At 32.4% G+C, this 22,155-nt stretch overlaps 1 protein-coding gene across 3 annotated transcripts; it reads left to right on the plus strand.

Annotated features, from left to right (window-relative positions):
• The first annotated feature begins 834 nt into the window (after positions 1-834).
• Positions 835-10,660, plus strand: LOC105766629 (uncharacterized). Of its 3 annotated transcripts, XM_012586156.2 has the most exons (19): positions 835-1,017; positions 1,742-2,058; positions 2,170-2,219; positions 2,551-2,642; positions 3,412-3,576; positions 3,680-4,073; positions 4,367-4,485; positions 4,561-4,633; positions 4,722-4,942; positions 5,028-5,072; positions 6,357-6,432; positions 6,672-6,863; positions 7,548-7,651; positions 7,778-7,865; positions 8,435-8,572; positions 8,745-8,870; positions 9,559-9,729; positions 10,144-10,203; positions 10,288-10,660. In XM_012586156.2, the coding sequence occupies exons 1-19, from the start codon at positions 977-979 to the stop codon at positions 10,399-10,401; spliced, it is 2,586 nt and encodes an 861-aa protein (XP_012441610.1). In that variant the 5' UTR covers positions 835-976; the 3' UTR covers positions 10,402-10,660. The 3 variants fall into 3 exon arrangements, with proteins under 3 accessions (XP_012441610.1, XP_012441608.1, XP_012441609.1); XM_012586154.2 differs by having other exon boundaries at positions 1,742-2,219; XM_012586155.2 differs by having other exon boundaries at positions 837-1,017; positions 1,745-2,219.
• Positions 10,661-22,155: the final 11,495 nt, after the last annotated feature.

The following is a 22,155-nucleotide window of genomic DNA, read 5'->3' on the forward strand; positions in this document are numbered from 1 at the left end:
TATATATTTTAAAAATATAGTAATTTTATAATTTTATAATAACTTTTGTAAATATATAAAGTTTAATTTTTAAAGAATTTATAGGTTCTTTCGAATGATTGTGGAAAGTATTTGATAAAATGATAAATTATCAAAATAGTCACTTTTGTTTATCGCAAATTACATTCTAATCATTTCAAACAAAAATTTAGGTTAAAATATACAATTAGTCTCATATTTTAGGTTAAATTGGTCAAAACGAAAAAATATAGAGACCGATTGTATAATTTAACTTACAATTTTATTTAAAATGATGATTTAACTTGTCACGTCGACTTACCATTACAGATTAACAGTAATTAATGGCTCAGTGACTAAAATGTTACAACACGTTAATAAAAGTGACTAAAATATAACCTAAAATAAACAAAATGACTATTTTAATATTTTAATCTTGATAAAAATACTAACACTTAATAACATTAGTAAACTTAAAATTGCGAAAAACGATTTACCTTGAAATTTTATGGAAAGAATTTTATTTATTCATGGAATGTATAGGTATGGGCTTGCATATTTTTCAATAAAAAAGATGATAATATATTCTGTGTATAGCAGAAACATCCTTATGGTTCTTTAAATGAAATTGTATCTACTTTCAGTTCGCTAATCAAAAGAAATTTGTTACGGAAAAAATAAAAAATTTAAAAACGGGAAGAACCCTTTTCTGGATTTGTCAGTTTTCAGAAGGAATTGGAGACACAAAATTAAAAATTAATTTTTTTTAAAAAAAGAAAAAAAGAAAAAAAAAGAAGGGAAAGTCTTTTCTGTCTGTTTTGTGATTACTGGTTTCTCCACGTCTACGGATAAAAACAGTGGCCTCTATTTCCTACGCCACGTCTGCCTCTTTGCAAACACACTCCATTTTCATTTTCTACCATTTTTCCTGCTATCCAAACGCCTTCAGTTTCCTCCCTCGACTGCTAGCAACTTGTACATGTCGGTTAAATTTCATCACCACAGCTTCGTAACTTCTAGGTATTTAAAATTCTTCCTTTTCATTTTCCCTTATATTTATTGTTTTCACTTAAGGGTTGTTTAATTTTGGCTCTGTCCAAGTAATTTAGGCTTTTATTTGTGATAATTCCGTATAAAATTAGTCATCGAAGCTATTAATCTTTTTATTTCTTTCTCTTGAAAATGTGACGCTGAAAAATGTTACGTAATGGCGGAGAAGATTTGAACTAGCTTTTAGACAAGTTCTCGTTAATTCATTAATTGATATCTCTAGGCCTGATTTATGGCGAATTGTTTCGTTCTATTTGCAAACCATACAGCTCAATGATTTTCTTCTTTTTTCTTTTAAGAAAGAAGAAAAACCTGCCAAAGCTCATTGCAGTTTTTTGAATTACTTAATTATGCTTGTTTAGCGTTCACGGGTAAGTTTAAAAGTTAAAAGTGAATTAGTGATTCCCATTAATTAATGGGCTGTTTTATGGGATTTTAAGTTTAAAACTTTTAAACAAACAATGCAGTAGTTGGTAATGCTTCCACAGAATATATTGTTGCTAATTCAAATAAATAGTTGTAGGCAGCAGTTCCGTTATGGTTTGCGGATTAAACTAGAAACACTCTAGGGGAATGGAAGAAATAAGAAAATGCCTATTACAATGGCAGGAGAAATAAGTTTTCTGCTCTTCATGGTATTCCTTTATCAATTTTCTATGAAAACGCTTGCACCTTGCTGGTTGTGGTCTTTTAGCAGGTCTTCAAATCCATGGCTTTCATGGAATTCGTTTGGATCTCATGTTTCTTGCAAAAGAGTGGCTAACTTGGATTATCTGTTGATGAATTGGGGTACTTTAAGGAAGAAATATCTTATAAGGCAGAGTTCATCAGATAACCACAGGCTGTTAGGTTATAGAAGACATTATTCAGCCTTTTGTAAATCAAGACGGGCAGGAATCGGTTTTCCTCTAGCATCAGCTGAAGATGGTGTCACAGTCAATGAGAGTCCGCAAGCCAGTACAAGTACAGATGTAGATGAGATAAGGGTCCAACTGAATCAATCACTGCATGGTGAGGATCATAGTAATGGACTTGTTCAATCTTTACATGATGCAGCTCGGGCTTTTGAGCTAGCAATCAAAGAACAAAGCTCATTATCAAAGTTGACTTGGTTTTCGACAGCATGGCTTGGTGTAGATAGGAATGCATGGGTGAAAACACTCTCTTACCAGGTTTGTCTTGGGTTGTTCTTTGAGCTTAAAAATACGCTAATTTGATGCTTTTTTGCCCCCATACCACCTCTCAGATTTTGATTCTTGTAACTGTAAGACTATTTTGACATTTTTTTCCCAATGCTGATTGTTTATTTTGCACACACTTTCTCTTCACACAACTGAGAGATGTGATTAGTTATTTTTCTTTATTTCTTTAAATATAACCTTGTTTATTTTACCAGCATATTTAAGAAACAATTTTTCCTTGTATGCTATTACACACAAAAAGTATGTATGTGTCCTTCCCAAGAAATATTTGAGCAAACTAAATTTTCATGCATTTTCTCAGGCTGCTGTTTATTCTCTACTGCAAGCTGCAAGCGAGATTTCGTCCCGAGGCGATAGTCGAGATAGGGATGTAAATGTTTTTGTCCAAAGAAGGTAGTGCATTGCATAAATTTTGTATTTTTTGCAGCTCATTGGTATTTTACTTTTCGTGGATCTTGTTCAAATGTAGGCTATTTTGTGTCCTGTTCTAGTTTTATTGTATTTATATATAACATGTACCATCAATTTGCGTAAACACTTTTATGCTTATCATTCATTAGGAAAAAATGAATATTTTCTCACCTTGAAATATGGTTTATATTATAATGCTTTGTTATTTGGATTTGGGTGTGAGTGTTGTATAGGAGTATGCGTCCAACATGGGTCTATTAAATTTTTTTGAATTTTTTTTTTTTGTGTGTATTTGGAGGATCCTTGGAGAGTCATATCCTAATGTCTATGTTCAAATATGTGTCGGACATTGGTAAGCAGCATGGTTATAATTGGCAATACAAGTTACATATTTGATGTTGGGGTCTTAATCATTTATATGTGACTTGCTATCCTTTGGTTGTTATATAGTACTTGGTTATTTCTGCAGACCAGTATGACAAAAGGAAATTTTGTTTTGTAGTGAAATGTTTAGCAAATAAGGCTTGGTAGTTAAGCAGCAATGTACTTTTTCTTAATCATGGAGGCAAACTACTTTGTAGTACTTGGTTATTTCTGCAGACCAATATGGAAAAAATAAATTCTGTTTTCATGTTGCTCATTCATGTGTTTCTAATAAAAATCCAATCAGATAATGCTCTCCTAACCTGTTTTTATTACTTCCCTTTCTATAAAAAAATTTCAGCATTTTCTAACAATCACATTGGTACAGTTTGTTGCGTCAATCTGCTCCCTTGGAGAGCTTAATCAGGGAGAAACTATCAACCAAGCAACCTGAAGCATATGACTTGTTTTGGACTGATAAAGTTCCTGCTGCAGTGATCTCTTTCGTAAATTATTTTGAAGGAGACCCGCGATTCACTGCTGCCACTGACGTGTAAGTAATCACCTCCTTGCTTCTTCGTGTTAGGCTCTTTATGAATTTCTTGATTCTTGTGAAACTTGTGGTGATATGCCAACTATCTTAATCTGCTGCCCAGGTGTGGGAAAGGCAAGTCCTTGGGTGTAGGAAGTGCAAGTGACAAAGCTCTTCTCATGCTTGCTCTGACTTGTGTTGCTGCAATCACAAAACTTGGTCCTACTAAAATTTCCTGTGCCCACTTCTTTTCTATGATTCCAGACATAACTGGTAGATTGATGGATATGCTGGTTGATTTTGTTCCCATACGCCAAGCGTATAATTCTATAAAGGATTTTGGTCTACACAGAGAATTTCTTGTCCATTTTGGTCCCCGAGCTGCAGCTTGCAGAGTGGAAAATGATCAAGATTCAGAGGAGGTTATTTTCTGGGTTGATCTTGTACAGAAGCAGCTACAGCAAGCTATAGATAGAGAGAAAATATGGTCAAGGCTAACAACATCTGAAAGCATTGAGGTTTGGAGTTAGAGCTTATGATTTGTTTACAGTTTGAGTTATCATGTTGTCTTTTAATCCCTGAAAATGGCATCTTGGTCAGAAGTTCTAAAATAATCTACCAAGTCCATATCTGTTTTTGCCGAATCTATTTTTACAAGATGTTTAAGAACCACACCCTTTAAGAATATGATGGATAAAATTTGAGAACATGATTATTGGAGGATAATTTGAAGTATGGTGGACTCTTAGTTATATCCATAGTTTTTGCTATGCTAGAGCTTGTCATTGAAAGTAATACTAATTTCTTGCAGGTCTTGGAAAGGGATTTGACCATATTTGGCTTCTTTATTGCCTTAGGCAGAAATACACAGGCTTTTTTATCTGCTAATGGATTTGAAGTTATAGATGATCCTATTGAAGGCTTTATTAGGTATCACCTCTCTATTATGATTGGATTTGATTCAATGTTTTAGTTGTGATTTAATTCAATATCCTTTTGTCACAGGTACCTTATTGGTGGCAGCGTTTTGTATTATCCTCAACTTTCATCTATAAGTTCTTATCAACTGTATGTAGAGGTCAGTGCGCATGGTTTTATGGTAATACCTTTCTACATATATGTTTCATGATGGACTATGATATCTTATGATACATTTAATTCATTAGGTTGTGTGTGAAGAGCTGGAATGGCTTCCTTTTTATCCTGGAATTGTTAGTGCGTCAAAACAGTTTCATGGACATAAAAGTGCACGAGAAGGTCCACCTAACATTAAAGCTATTCCCCAAGCATTGGATGTTTGTTCTCATTGGATGCAGAGCTTTATTAAATACAGTAGATGGCTGGAAATTCCTTATAACGTTAAGGCTGCAAGGTTCCTTTCTAGAGGGTAATGGAGTTTAAAGTTCATTATTAAAAACCAATTTGTATCTTATCTCTGTTAAGTAATTATTATTGCTATCTTTATTGTCTAGGCACAATAAGTTGATGGTATGCATGGAAGAACTCGGGATACCAACGTAAGTTTTGGATGTTTAACCAGTGTTACTTTTCTTTCCTTAATTGTCTCTCTCTCTATAGGGCGATTTTGCCCTTCTTTCTAGCACATAGCCCCACATGTCCACCCACATGAGAATTCACTCTCATACTCATGCACATGCATGCTTGCTTGAAATTTTCAAACATTTAAGTAGATTCCATTATAGGATGTCTGTCAGTTACTCAAAAGTGGATACATGTGAATCAAATAACCTGAACTAAGCATCTGAGAAAAATATGAAGAATTGAAATTTCAATGCACATTTTAGAAAATTTTTACCATTTAGGATAATGCATGTTTGTTTATCTGCAAAATTGCAACTATATGTGTACTTATGAGTTATAAGAAAAATAAACAGAGTAAATGTACAATATAGTTAGATATCCAGAATTAGGAACACCTGAAGGAAAAAAAACCCGAAGGTTGCTGTGTTTCAGATGGAAGAAAGAGCTTCAAGGCACACTATAGAACTGAGGCTCCAGAATACTTAAGAAAGCGCTATCCGCTGATAAATACAAATGAGTTAAAAATGTTTGCAAAGGATTTAGAGGGAAAACATTTTCCAAGACACTTTTGAGTTTCAACATGGACAATTCTCATCCTTGTGTTCTGTTGGTCCCTTCTTTTATTTGCTAAAGTAATAAAATCAGGGCTAGTTTTGAGGACTGCCAAGTGCATTATCATGTTTTTGATATGGTTTTACATTGACTTGATCTGATAAGATGTTCGTTTGATGCTACTGCAAGACATTTAGTTGCTCAATTAAGAAGTTCAGTCATCCTCATTCACAATACTCTATGCTAAGAGCTAAAGAAAGAATTATCTTGGACTTAATGATTATTTAGCCATGAGATTTAACTACAGGGCAACCTGTTAATGTATTATTGGTCATGTTTCTGCTTTGTAGCTTTCTCTAGTCATAAGCTCTGATAGTTCTTCATCTTTCCTGTATCCTTGAATCTGTAAATTCTTTTATCACTTCCTTTCTGCATGAAAAAGTGTCTGATGATTGAAGCCAAGCCAGCCCACTATTTGTATTACTGGAATGTACCTTCTCTTACAGGGATAATTTTCTTTTATGTTTGTCATTTTATTAATTTTTGGTGTTTTGCAAAAATGATGCAGTTAGTTGTTAGTCATTGGATGTCATGTTTATTACCCGCTTCTCATTCTCATGTCATATAAGTCTTGCATTTATTGGACAATGGTGCTTTATATCTTATTATTGCTGATTGCTGACTATACTTGAGAAAATGTGATGCAGAAGGGAAATCGTTGAGACTAGTCTTGTTGGTAGAACTGGATTAGCAATTGAGAAAGAATCAGATTCGTTTGATAAGGTTCCTCCTCCCTTTGAAATTAGATTCATTTGAAAGTAAATTACATGTAGTTTGCAACTTGCTACCGTGCCTCTGCTGGTACTATATGCTTTAGCATATCTGTTGTTAGCTCTTGCCCTTTTTTTATGGATCCTAGGAGCAAAGGAACTGTTGTTCTCATAGGTCCTGCAGTCCTAATGTGTCTTTATTTTAAAATTTTTGAACGGTTCTAATTTGCAATGACATTTTGTTGTTTTCAGGCATTAGAGAGTGTTGAAGAAGCTCTGAAAAGGCTGGAAAACTTGCTTCAAGAGTTGCATGTTTCAAGTTCATCGGCCGGGAAAGAGCAATTACAAGCTGCTTGTTCTGACCTGGAGAGAATAAGGAAGCTAAAGAAAGAAGCTGAATTTTTGGAGGCATCTTTCAGAGCGAAAGAAGCTTTCCTTCGACAGGTTTCTTCCTATCCCCTCCTCCCTTTTTTTCAGTTATTCTATTTGTTTTTTGAATACCATATGTTCTAATAGTGCCTTCACTATGAAATTAATGCCATGATGTCAAGATGGTTGGGCTTTTCAGTTCCTTAAGTAGAAGATAAATGCTTGCCTAGCATAACTAATATCATGGAGTTAGTTACGGGGCAGCAGTACATTAGTCATGGATTACAGACTTGGCTTTCCTTTTTTTAAAAAAAAAAAAATCAGGCTGGCTTTGCTACAATCTAAATAGTCTGGTTCAAATTGAAATTAAGGTAAAACTATGGGTTTCTTCCCATGTAATTGGGTGTTTCACTTTCTTTCTTGGCAGCTCATGCCCAACTCTTGAATTTTGCATCTATATTATTATTACTTACTGAGTTGATCTCACAAGTCAAGTGACACCAATTCTAACATAAAAACCAAATATCCTAATAATGACAAGCAAAAAGGATATGTCTCATTTTTGTTTTACTAAAACAACATTTTAAAGCCGGGGGAGAACTACTACAATTACATTAGATAACTCTCTCTTTCCTTCTAAAACACTTTGGTTTTTTTTTTTTATCAAGAACATGAAATAGTGGGCAAATTCAAGTACACACTATACAACATATTTTTCAGCTTAGTTGCAATTCATGTAAAATCATTATCCCCATGCAGGAAGAGGGTGATGGGAGTTCTCAATCCTCTGTCAGTGAGCAGCAGCAGTATCCAAAGGCAAAAGCCAGAAAGAGTGCTATGGTAACAAATGATAGAAGCAGCAGGTAGCAACTTCTGCAGTAGATTGTAACTCTTGCCTACTTTTTTTTGGAACTTGTCTTTTATTCTAATTCAAACAGTTCAGTATTCTGCTACTAATGCCTCTTTATTATTTGTCTTTTTACTATTAGAGTTGTCAATAAATCTCGTGGGTTATGGAGCTTCATACACCCTTCAACGCGGAAGCCTGATACCGAGTCATCAGCTCTTGAAAAATCGGTATGACCTGTCTCTACAAGCATCATTTTACACTTATTGATCTTGTGCTTATCCTCTCAGTGTCAGACTTTTTCTTGTTCTGGTCTCTTTCACCATGCAGGACCTGGCCTTAAACTCTAATTTCAGGGTTCTTAATGACTAGACCTTTCATTTCTAAAAATTGTATCTTTGAGCTGTCTGTGTGGTTACAAAGTGAGACTTGCTTTCGGCATTTGTTTCAATAATAAAATATTATAAAGCTGTGACATCTCATCAAGCTTAAGTTGTTTGTGTATTCGGATGGAAAATTGGTACTTGAGCGCTGATTGAAAGTTTGAGGGTCTGTACTCTAAATAAAAGTACAGAGAAGTTTAGGCGTGTTTTCTTAGTGATGGACCTGGAAATTTGACCAAATTATGTTTAAAACAAAAACAGTTCTTTCTTGGATGCACAACAATGATAGAAAATTCTTAGTTTTTGAGTTCAATTGTGGTAATACAGATTCCAGAAGGTAAAACATTTTTTTGTGCTGTTGGGAATCTCTATGTTTTTATTTAAGTTAAAGCTACTTGCAATTTTGTTATATGCAGGGAAATGAATTTGTTGAGCAGAATGCTTCTAATATTGGTGGTGAACCAAATGAAATCCGCCGCTTTGAACAATTAAGGAATGAACTGATTGAGCTTGAGAAACGTGTTACAACAAGTGCTCAGTCAGCATATGAGGAGGTATGCTCACTCTGTTAATGGTTGTAGTCCTGTAAATTCAATACAAATGACGTCCTCATTATAAGAACAAGAAACATGATGTTGCATGATAAGTTAAACCTTGACCTTCAGAATAGCTTTGATTCTTCATCCATGTTTTCTAACTTGCTTTTCCTTTTTCAAATTTGGTTAGGATATTAAGGTTACAGATGGTTATCCTGGCTCTATTAATGATGCTGGCCATGCTCAAGTGGTTGAGGTTCAGAAGAAGGAAAGTATTATTGAAAAATCATTGGTGAAGATAAAAGAAACAAGCACGGTATGAATATCTTGTGGATTTCCATAAATAAAATAATTTAGTTTGACTAATTGATACCAAACTTTTCAAGGGCTTTCAGAACTTTTCTAGATAGTCCATGGCAGGGCTTATTTCTTTTGGGATAACACATGATAGGGCTTTTTGGGTTGGTTTAAGGGTAGAGGAACTTTCTGCATTTTAAATTCTAGCATATGATTTGTTTTCCCATCTAATGATAACTCATAATTGTAAGGTCTTATCTAATGGCATCCAACATGTTTAAGCTCTTATTTTATCAAAATTTAGGTGATACTGTCTGTAATTCTGGTTTCAATTCCCGATTCTGCATGCTAAAAATTGTTACTTTATGTAATATTAATGAGTGTATTTAATCGTCTTTCTTTGTGCCATACATGATATGGGTATATGGGAAATTTGTGCAATAGGTTACATATGGTGCTGTCTCAACAGACAAGCTAACTTTTGGATTGTTTGTATTATGATATTACTCCTTTTACTTAAGGAATCTGAGAAGAATTATGAGCCTAGAAATTTCTAATCCCCTGATAAGGTCAATTTTTTTAAATGATTTGTATCGATTGTTTCAAATTCTTCTGCAATATTTCATGGTCTGACTACTTTTGTGGTGTATCACTGTTTCAAATTGAGAAGTGATGAGATGTCATCTGAGTCATTTACCAATGAGCAGGATGTCTTGCAAGGATCTCAGCTTCTAGCCATTGATGTTGCGGCTGCAGTGGAGTTGCTTGGAAGGGCTCTGATAGGGGATGAATTAGCAGAGAAAGAAAAGAAATCCCTCCGCAGAACCCTAACTGATTTAGCATCAGTTGTTCCAATTGGTTTTTTGATGCTTCTTCCTGTAAGTTAAAATACAGTGTTCTGTCAACAATGTCTGCCAACACATTGCTGATTAATCACTTTTGCCATCATGGAATCACCTCTTAAATTATCATCTGGGGTCAATAACAAATGCAAATATTGCAAATAATCTGACCGCATGAGTTGGGGATTGAAAATTGAGTTCAGAGAGAATACTCTTACTATAATTTCATATTGAAGCCCGTGTTCATGTAACTTATAACAGTTTCAAGTTTCTCTGAAGGCTTTTATTTTATTTTTTATTCCTTTCTTAACTATACAAAATAATGAGGCATATATAAACATCTAGCATGTAGTTAACTTTCTTTGCAACATTTCCAATCATCTTTTATTTACACTTAAAATTATCATCAAGCTACTGTCTTAATCTGATAGTTAAAGTTATGTCCTGCAGGTTACTGCTGTTGGGCATGCAGCCATTTTGGCTGCCATTCAAAGATATGTCCCGTCCCTGGTGTGTCATCTGTCTTGTTAATTGTCTCACTTTGAGCATTGAACATCTAGTATTCTCAATGGTTAATAATTGGTTTCATGGCAGATACCATCCACATATGGATCTGAAAGGTTAGATCTCTTGAGGCAGCTTGAGAAAGTGAAGGAATTGGAAACCAGTGAAGCCGACTCTGAAGAAAATATAGAGCAAGTAGCCTGAATAGCAGTGGAGATCTTGTACAGTCTTCAAAATTGAAACAATTCTCCCCATATATGGTAACACAGATGGCTTCAATTTATTTGTTTTTGTTTTGTTCTGTTGGTCCTCCGTCGCAGTTTGGGGATTACCTCTGTCAAGCCGAGAGAATTTGAAGGAAAAATGATAATATTCTCTATTGATTTGATTTACACGAGTATGTATACAAAATACTATAAACTCTACAAGGAAATAATATGAAGTCTAAAGTCTAATATCTAAATATCAGCTAGAATTCCCAAATGTCAACATTTACAACCTGTTAACACACCGCAAGTTGGAGCATAAATATCATACCTAGCATGTTACATAGGTATTAAACTTGATTCCCAGTAGGTAACCAGGTGAAATTAGTCCTTGAAATATTTCACGACTTAAAATGACAATCATCTTAAATGTGTTTTTTGTTCGTTCATGGAGTACTGGAATACTGGATTTGAGGCAATGTGATTGCTCCATAATTTTGTCGGTAATGAAGTCTAGGTCTTTTGTTGTAATAAGATGATGTATCCACATAATTTCAAGACAGATTGAGTCATGGCTTTATATTTTGATTCGATACCAAATTCCCTCGAACAAATACACGATAGATCTGTAGTAGATCTTCAGTCAACTTTCGGTCTTGCCCAATTATGGCATCCATGATTTTTGTACAATATACCCTATCCGAGAGTGGATGGAGTTGACATAAATTAGGTGACAACATTAACCTCATATTGTGATACTTAACGAGATATCGTGAGATAGTTCAACTTTCCTACCATTCTTCTGTACCTCGTAGGGTCTTTAAATTGATCACTATCATTTTCTGTGAGATGCAAATCATGAATCATAGGCGTGTGGCATGATTTGGCTCCTATTTTTCATGTTTCTTTTAACAAGTCAAGCACATTTTATTTGAGACAAGAGTATCTCTTTTTTACTCCTTGTTACCTACACTTTCACAGCATATTTCAGCGCCCTTAAGTTTTTTGTGTGAAAATTAGTATGACGAAATGAATTAAAGAGTCAAAATTCATGCAGTACTGTTTCATATGATAACAATGTCATCAACATATATTACTAGAAGAATGGAGCCTGTCTTAGAATTTTTGTAGAATACTAAATGGTTGCTTCTGCTTTTCTTCAAACTAAAATCCGAACTACTTCAATGTACTTCACAAACCATGCCCGATGGCTTTGTTTTAAGTCGTACAAGGATATTTTTTTTTCTTATAACGAACCTTCCCCTACCCCCCCCCTTTAAGAAATGAATCATGGTGGTTGCTCCATATAAATATGGGTGTAGTTGAAACTTAGAGTTGATGTTGAAAGAGAGAGTAGTTGTCTCATACTTGACATGCATTGTGTCGGCTTGTGAAGATGCTGACACGAATGTCACGAGACTAGAACTTGTCTCGCAATCTGTGCGGCCTTAGGCAATTTCTTGGGTTAAAATTCGCTCGAGTCAGCCTAACTCTTGTAAAGTGAGAATTCACAACAAAAAATTTTCAAGGCACCGAACATAAAATGGAAGCAACTCAAAGACAAAAGAGCAATGAAAGAACAAAAAATGCCACAAGAAAGCAACACACACAAGGTGATTTAAATGTTCCCAAAGAATCTCTATTACTGTGAAGAATTACAATTGAGATACAAATGAGGAGGAAGGTCTCTATTTATAGTTAAGCTCCCTCAAATCCAACGATACAGATTGAGTTACATTGATGGTCGAGATTATAGTCTATCTACAATTGAGATTCTTAAGGGATTGACACAATCCTTTAAGATTATAAAATCGGATATTATCAGATTACATATCTTTTAATATTATTTTTCATATTTACCAAGGTAGCCTTAATTTTTCTTAAGTACTTTTCCGGGCCACCAAGGTTTCAAGTAGATGGGCTTCTTCACATGTTCCACGAACTGGGTTAGTTCAAGTAGGTCGAATGAGCCTCATTTAATCGATTGACCTCCATGAAACGCTCTTTGTGCATTCATCATGGGCTTTGATTCACGACCTGTGACACTCCCCTACTCATTCTCGCAACGCATTCGTTGCGTCCTTGAAACGACACTGATTTGACTCACTTTAGAACTTTTTTGATGCCTTAGATGATTCCTAATGAGGCTAAATTTTAAGGGGCAATTTGAAGGCAATAATGGTGAAACTTTTCATACTTAAATTTTTAAATAGAGATATTTTTTAATTGAGGATTTATTATGATTTTTTTCCGATAAATACCATCTTATATTAACTATTTCCCCTTATATAAACTATTTGAAGGTGGCTAGGCTAAGTTGAAAATTAGGTTATATAATTAAACTTTAAATTATTTTTCTTTTCTTTTTTTTTTATTAGATTAGGGTTTACTTTTTAATTATTTTATTTTAATTTTGACTTTGTGGATCCTTTTTACTTTTTTACGGGCTTTGTACTAGAGATTTTTGGATTTCTACACTTCATTCGTTATTTATACATGAGTATTTATTCACTCAATTCTTATTTTTAAGTGTCGTTTATCACATGTTTGATAAAATGTTTGTATGAGAATTTGAATAGGTTATGGGCTATTATGATTACGTTGTATTAGTTTATTAAGTATTTGGATGTTTGATTAAGTGTTTATTTATATTGGATTGGTTGTTTAATTTGATTATACCAAATTGTGCAATACACTAAAGTTGACGATTCTAGTAGAATATTTAGGAAAATGGATCCAGAGGAGAACTTAGATGATAACTTTGAATTAGGAGGAGTCCAAGAGGATAATCCTTTTAGTAGTAATGAACAAAACAATTAAAATATTTATACTAGCTTAATTAACATTTAGTGTATTAATTTACCTTTGCTTAATTGTGTGTAATGTTAGTAAGAAGTAGAGAATTATTTTATGCTTATTAGTTGTTACCTTAGTAGTAGTTTATTTTAATAGTATATTTGGTTGCACTAATAATTCATAAATTGATTAGACTAGTAATTGTTTTGTAATAACTGATTTAATAACAATGTTCACCAATTTTTACAATTCCTTGGGTTTGATCATTGGAATACTTTCGTATTCCGTTGTAAATTTCTATATTATAACTCGGCATTGTACGTTTGCACATAAAACTAGTTTTAATTTTTTTTTTGTTATAAATTGTAACGGTGTAAATGTGTTGTTAAGTTAGTTGTTTTAGAAATGCAATATCAGTCGAAAGACAAGCGAATTAGATAGTGTTTGACTTTTCTTGTTTTTATGTTTTCTTTTTGTTATTTTATTTGTGTAATGATCCAATTTTAGATGGTGTCGAAAAATGCGGTTTTGAAACCCCATTTTTGTAAATTGAGTTTGTAAGATTAAAATAAAAGTAATTATGAAGTTAGTATGAAAATATGTTATAGGTCGATTAAGTAATTTAATTGAGAGAATCGTTAATTAAAGCTTAGGGACTAAATTGTAAAAGTCTAATCGCTATTAAATTTTTATTTAGAAAAGACTTGAAGCCTAGTTAGCAATTATCCAAAGGACCAAAATGAATATTTAACCATTTTTAAATATGAGATAGTGGAGAATGATGGTGATAATCATTTAAATTGATATAATTATAATTAATGGATATAAATAAGCTTAATTTGTGACATAAACATGATTAACTAAGCTTAATCTATCCTTAATCTGAGTATATACTAATTTAAGTGGGAGATGAAAACATTGTGATCTTCTCCTTAAGCTTCAACCATCCAAACCAAGAAGAAAAGAAGAAAAACTAGTTTTCTATTTCAATTTTGATTCAAAATTAGCTAAGGTAATCAAGTCATTTTCTTGAAAATTTCATAGATTCTTGATCATTGGAGCTTGATTAAACTAGAATATATGTTAATTTTATTCAATTATTAGATGTTTAGCAAGTTATCATTATAGTGAAATTGCTAAATTTAAGCTTGATTTTGATGAGATTGTTAGTTAGTAAGCTTGGATTACGATACGGAGTAAGTTAGAAATTTAGTTAAGTTTGTTAGAATATTTTGTGACATTAGGGAGTAAATTGAATAAATTGAAAACTATCATGGAATTATGCTATAGATGAAAAGTACAAGGTCCTTAATGAAAATATGAAATCAAATTTTGATCGATGTTAAATGCCAAAAATATGAACATTTCAATTATAATGACTAAAATGAATAAAATGCAAAATATGTTGATTATGTGTTTTGGAACCCCTATACCCAAACCAACTTCTGGATCAAGTATAGAAATGTTACATTGATTGTTAGAAACTCTAATAGTAATGTTTTTAAATAAAAAAAACATTATAACTTACACATATTAGTTTCATTATTTAAGTATATTAATTATTGGTGATTGGGATATGCCGGAATAAAAATTTTCAACCATTCTTGTATTTAGAACAATATACTAAAGTGAAATAAGGGTCATTGTGAAATATAAGGGACATGACCTTGTAGAGGACATGGTCGTGTGCCTAAGCTGTGTAGGTCTCTATGCCCTTGTGGTTCCAAAAACATTTTTTTTTTCTTTCAGAGTCCACATGATCGTGTAGTTATCCTGTGTGAGTCGTATGTCGTATGGATTTCAAGAATCGTGTTTCAGTTTGAAATTCAAGGGATAATTTGTCAAATTAATCCATAAAGTTTACCTAGTTTAACCCCTGATCAAATCTAAAAAATTAAACCAATTTAATTCAAATATAAATCATAATTAAGCATTTTAAAACTCAATTTTTTTATACCACTTAATTAACATATAAATTATTTCATATAATTTAAGCAAAAATTGAGTTTCACACTTAAGTCCTTTCACATTCAACCTTAATACACACACCTACGTACATTCCATTTACTGAAACAAGAAAAATTAATACTTTAGCCCTTTCTCGGATCCACTGATGTGATGAAATGAGATGCCTTTAATCTTCAAAAATCTTTTTCTTCTACTCTTAACCTACACATATAAAACACACGTTAAGCTATTGCTAGCTTAATAAGTACAACTAGAACCCAAATTACATTTTATGTTATAAATTTTAACTTATTTAATACATCGAATCATTTAAATGACCTGTTTGTATTCATTGTATGATTTATCAATTACTTCACATACCGTTACAATTAGGTCTATTTTATCATATTTGTTATTTATACACCAACTAATCATAATTATTTAATTAACATCTATATAATACTTGAATCACTTAGTTTATTTAAATTTCTCATTTCATTAACCAAACTTCATATAAATCACTTTTCTTATCTCAACCGTCATAACAATAATGTGCAAGCGTATACTATCGATGTAAGTATAGTAGATAGATATGAGTATGTCGGATATCGATCCAACGAGGATGATTGTCTTTTTTCTATCAATGTTAGTGCAATAAGTAGATAGAAACGAGATAAATTGTGAGAGTAGTTTTCGAAGCAATGACTTGAAAACAATAAGATAAAATATGATAATGATAAACTGGGATCCCCAACGTGAATATTCAACAGAATACTATGTGCTCACAAGGTATAAAAGGATAGGTGATTGTTGATGCATTAAATTACAATGAATATTTTACCAAGCTTAACTTCTATATTTAATCTAAGACTTAAAGATGCACACTAACCATACCTTCCTATGATGGCAATGGAACACTATTAAGAACAAGTGGATTAAATTCCTCTAATCCTCAAGAAACTTCCGTTGTCATGCATGTTAGTTTGAACTGTCGTTGCACTTTCCAGTGTCAATAACTGCAATAACACATCCATTCTTAAAACATTCAAATCCAAAGATTAAACAGTAGAAGTAAAATTGAGTAAAATAACATTTAACCCAGAAGTCATGTGTACTTTCTTACAAACATGAAATAGAAAGTAATCATCATCGTTTAGAAAAGAAATATAAAAGAAACAAGTGGAGAATACTATTCCTAGACAATCTCGACTTGAATCTCTCAATTCCTTTTGTGTCGCACTCAGGGCTCCTCGTTAGGAGCTGATCTGCATCCCTTTCACGTTGGTTCACCCGTAGGAGACTTAAGCTGCCATAGCTGAAAAGCTTCAAAAGATAGGTTGAAGATGATAATACCCCTCAAAAAGCCCATCTTTTTTTTCCTTTTCACGTGAATATTTTTATATTCTTCCAAATAGCACAGGTGTCCTTCCATTAGAATCATGTTGCCTCTGTATGTACCAGTTGGTTGTACTAGACTGGACAGCTCACACATATTTGTTCTTATCCGGACAACTGTCATGTGCGGCAACAATTCTGGGCGCAATCTAGAAATACTCATGTAGCGACATCGGTACCAAAACATGACAAAAATTAAGGATAAATAGGCTAAGATCCACTGAGTTATAAAATGAAACATATGTTCTTTCTAGTACTATCATACACCAACTAATCATAATTATTTAATTAACATCTGTATAATACTTGAATCACTTAGTTTATTTTAAATTTCTCATTTCATTAACTAAACTTCAGATAAATCACTTTTCTTATCTCAACCATATTTTTTCTTATGTTTCTTAATTTAATTACTTTTCAGCACATATAATCTTTACAATTAAATGATCACTAAAATAGTCTTGTACCTTTTCGAAGGCCCAGTAGACTTAACAGAACACACAGGATATATGGAACATATATAGAACACCGCTAAAGAGGATAAACAGAGAGCACCAATGTGCTAATCAGAGAGTACTGGCGTGCTAATAATCAGAGCGTGCACTAAGGTTTCTTAATGACATGCCACTAATATCCTAATAGTTTTTATCTCGTCTACTTGGGCAAATCATATCACATTTCACTTTTGCACTCTTTACAATTTAGTTATTGTAACAATAATTCATATAATTGTATCTTCCACATTCCCTAACACATATATCATGTCTCAATATTTGATAAATTTCCATAATTCATTAGTAATTCTTATTTTACATTTTACAAGTCACTTTTACATATATATATTTTTAGTCCTCATCATAACATTTCATGTAACATTATCTTTTCTTTCAATTTCGCATGTAACATATTTCATTTATCTATTAAATTTTCACATTCTACCATAATATCTTATTATCGCATTCATATGTCATTTTACTTATTTCTAAATTTTGTTCTTGAGGCATCAAATCCACAAATAGAATTTACAATTTTTTAATACATATAACATATTTCACCAATTAATATAATTTACATAATTCATCACTAATCCTTATTAATTCTTTCTACATATTATTTTACACTTGTAGCATACAAATTTGTTTTATTCTACACTTTCATGACTTCACCATACCTGTAACGCCCCAAAATTCTTATTTTTGAATTGTTAAAACATGTCAAGTAAATTGATTTAGTTTAGTGGTTCAGTGATTCAATGTTGTGTTTGTGTGTGAGAGGTCCTATGTTCAAATCCCTTCTCTTTAATTTTTGTTATTATTATTCCAACCCTTGACTTAGAACATCTGGCATATCTTTAAATTTTGGGTAATTGTTGGCAAAATTAGCCTGTTAGTTTAGTGGTAAGGCTGTAGTTTATCTAGAGGTCTTGTGTTTGAATCTCATACATGCGAAGTGAAATGATTTTTGCTATTCCATGTCTTGCCACCCATGTGGTAGAAATTGGGTTGAATTCAAATTTTGGAAAATCTGATAAGTGGTTAATTAAGGGATTTAGTGGGATATGGGTATTTTTTTAAATTATCCCAAAAATTTCCCCCCAAAATTTCCCCACTATTGCTGTCCATCTTTCCACTCTTATGTCTATCATTCTCCCATTTTCTCTTTTTTCCCATTTTTGTTTCCAATTTACCTGTTTATTGAGTTTTTCTTTTTAGACACCATTCCTTTTGTTTGCTTTATCTTTTACACACGTTACCATTATTTGTCCCTATTGGGGAACTTTAGTGTATTGCTTTTTCCTTACTTTGATTCATCATTTATTGTCGCCTTGCTAAGGTTGTTGATGCTTTATTTTTGTGTGGTGTCGCTGTTGTTGTTGTGCCATCTTTTGTGTTGGGTATTGTATACTCTTTTCCTTCTTGATTGTTTGTTATGAACTGCTCTTTCACGTGAAGGATGGGTGGTTTTATTTAAGTCTATAGCTTCATTTGTAATCATTTGTGGGATATTTTGTAATCGAAGATCAGAAGGCGATTAACCCTTTGGCAAACTAAGGGTTTGTAAAGCTGCTGTTTCTTTCAAGGGTAAGTAATCAATGCCTTATTTAAGGCCAAATCTTGGTGCTAAGGTCGAATATTTAGTGCTTGTGGTTGAAAAAGTGTTCAGACTTTTAGTATATCATTGTTAATTCAATTGCTTTGAATACTGTTTTAAGGTTTGGAATTGTGCCATTGCGTCAGTATTCAGAAAGAATCAGGTGTGTACCCTCTATCTCAAAAAACAAAGAACGGCGCGAAGCTGAAAAATATTATGTTGACGCCACACGGTTGTGTGACAAACCATGTGAGCCACACGACCATGTGTCAGGCTGTGTGGGCCACACGGGTGTGTGAACCCATTTTCTTTAAAATTTAGTTAGGGTCACATTTCAAGGTCAATAATATTATAGGGTTTGCTAAGTGATATTCATGTTTATGGTATATGAATCTATGGTTTTTTCTTTGTATGAGTACTTTCTGAAAGCATGTTAATTGAAGTAATTCTGTATCTGATCTGAAAATTCTGAATATGTCATTAGCATGATTCTGATATATAAGCATGTCTTATCTGTGTGCATCTAAATATTTGGCTATGCTATTGTTGCATGTGCAATGGGGTGCGATATGTATGTGATAAAGGAAGTGATGACAGTTTAATGATTTGCCTTATTTGGTGGTTTTACAACATATTTCTGTTCTGGCAATTTGACTGCACATTTTTGTACAGTGACTTACACTCACTTATTAGTGTGTGGGGTTGAATGGGTATTTATTACCCTATATGGCGTGTTGGGATGGACAAAGATGGTGTATAGTGGATGGGGGTTAGGATTTGTATTTGTTTTGTATTAAGTGTTGCATCGCATGATATGCCATGCCATCTGTATCTGATCTGATTATTATATTGCATCGCATAATATGCCATGCTGGGTATTCTATTCGATTTCTGATTTCTGTGTGAATTTGCTATCTAGTCTGTTTGTATGGGTTGAGTTACACAGTGAGCTTTGTAAGCTCTCACCATATTTTCTAACTTCTTAGGTAATCAACAAACTTAGGATTGAGCAGTGCACAGGAGCTCGTATTGATTTTTTAGTTAATACTATAAAACGGTTTATGTTTAATTCATTACTGGACTTTTGGACTGTAAATCTGTTTTTGGACTTTGCTTTATGGTTTTAGTTCGTTTCTCCATATTTTAGTATTTTTAACGTAAAACTAAAAAATTGTACGAATTATCAAATTTGAATTCGGTTTTCAAAACTATGAAATTTCCGTTGTTATGGTAAATAAATGATTAAGTGATTTTATTGTAAAATAAGTGTTTTTTAAACTTAAGATTTTTCTAAAAACTTGTAAGAGGTTAGCTAAAATTAGTAATTTCAAATCACTTGATTTCTAGAGCTAGATTTTAAACTGGGTTCTCAAATGGGAAGCGTAATACCTCTAAATTTGACCATAATCTCCAAGCGGGGTGTGGGGTGTTACAATATCATTTATCACATTACTCATATATATATACATTTATTTTACTTTACACATATATACACTTACTTATAATAATGATTCTATCAACTTTAACATCTTTTACAATTTAATCTTTCTATTCACTTTATAATTTATTTCTCACTTTTTTTTCATTTTTCTCTATTACATATTAATTAATAAACACAATTCATTTATTATATATTATACTTTATCATTGTCATGTATTATTCTTCATTTATTTAATATATGAACTTGAAATTAAATATCATCTTAAAATTATATTCATCCAAACAATTAACTACATAATAAAAACAAGTAATGTTCTAGTTGTACTTACAAATCATAGCTTGAAATTAAACTTTCTTCTTCTCCTTCTCCCTTTGTCCACTTTCTTGTTTTATTTCTCTATTTGTTCCTAAGTTTCTTTATTTTTTCTTCATTTTCCATATCAAAATGCACAATATTTTCACATTAAAATCATTCTAACATATCATAACCTATATTTTTAAACTAAAACTAACATGTATTTCAAGAGAAGTTAAACTTTCTTACCTTAATCACTTGTATTCAACACTAATTCATATTTTCTCTCTTCTCCAAGACAAGTAAAGATGCATTTCTTTTAACAGTTGGGTTGTTACTACACTTCTATACTAATTTTACTCACTAATGTTGAAGAAATTTGGAAGAAACTAGCTTAATTGGTTTGTATTTGGTGAAAATGATAGAATTGAAAGAAAAACAAAAATTTGAAATGGTGGGGAATGGTGACTAACGTGAGACTCAATATGGCTTATGGCTATTTATAGCCATCTCCATCCTTTCTCTAAATTTTTCTAGTTTCTTCCATTAAAAATCATTTTTATTTTATTTACCATTTTGTCTTAACTATTCACACTTTTTACTATTTATTCATAATCATTATCTTCCATAATTATCTTTTTCTAATAATTACCATTTTACCCATTTATTTTTATACAATTCCATAAATGATCCATTTTCTCCTTATGGTAAATTTTCACCTCTAGTCTCTCTTCCTTTTTATCCATTTAATTTAATCATTTCTACACCCAATTTTCTCACTTTTTCCAAATAATTTCCATTCTCTTACAATTTAATCAATACTCGAATTAATTTATCTTAATATTTATACTTTTCTAAAAGTTACCTAAATCATATATACCAATTCAACCATCCAAATTTGCATTTAGTTAGCAAAACATGACTATATCATCACACACCACAACCAACTAAAAATAACCATATAAATTTACATCAAAATACATACTTCATACCTCAAAGGACGCACAAAACATAACCAAATGCTTATAATCATACATTACAAAACCCTATCTACTTGCCACTTATAACTGAGCCAAAATAAAAAAGAATTAGCTACCGAAAGAGTTGTTAGATAGTGTGGTCTCCAACGAAGTTCCAATCGACAGCAAGAGTCGGACAATCTACAAAGAAGAAAAAAAATGGGCAAGCTTATGTAAAGCTTAGTAAGTCCGTATTAAACTTAAACTTACTATAGCTATTTTAACTAAAACACTTCGCCATTGATTTTATAAACAAGGTCATGAGTTCATTTATTTCCTATACACACCACAAATGTCACAAGGTTAGTGAGTTCACATATACGGAACATATAACTTTATCATGTCATAAACATTACAGGTAAACCATTTAAAACTCAATTCAACTATCACCTATTCATTTAACAACTCACATTTTATTTCAAATATCTATATCTAATGTTCCATTTCATATATCTATTTCTATATAATCGATTCATATAACCATTTCATATATCTATTTCTATATAACCGGTTCATATAACCATTTCATTTATTCATTTTTCACCTGATGAACCAAATGAAATAATATCGGATATGCGAGAATTATGCTTACACAAACTGTAACTGTAAATGCTCACACAAGCTATGAAATGGGCTTGATTACAAGAGTTGTGGACTGGGATGTTAGGCTACACGATGTTGCTCACACGAGATGCAGAGAACCTGCAACAAATGCAATACCTCAGCCATCGGTAGAACATCCGAGACCAGCACTCGAAATGGTAATAA

The sequence above is a fragment of the Gossypium raimondii genome, chromosome 4, assembly GCF_025698545.1.
Source record: "Gossypium raimondii isolate GPD5lz chromosome 4, ASM2569854v1, whole genome shotgun sequence".
Lineage (NCBI taxonomy): Eukaryota > Viridiplantae > Streptophyta > Magnoliopsida > Malvales > Malvaceae > Gossypium > Gossypium raimondii.

Excerpts from the sequence above, each read along its gene's own strand:
- LOC105766629 (XM_012586154.2), top strand. The coding sequence starts at position 977 with ATGTCGGTTAAATTTCATCACCACAGCTTCGTAACTTCTAG. Across the intron at positions 4,074-4,366 it reads CAACATCTGAAAGCATTGAG|GTCTTGGAAAGGGATTTGAC; the intron begins GTTTGGAGTTAG and ends AATTTCTTGCAG. Across the intron at positions 7,652-7,777 it reads ACAAATGATAGAAGCAGCAG|AGTTGTCAATAAATCTCGTG; the intron begins GTAGCAACTTCT and ends TTTTACTATTAG.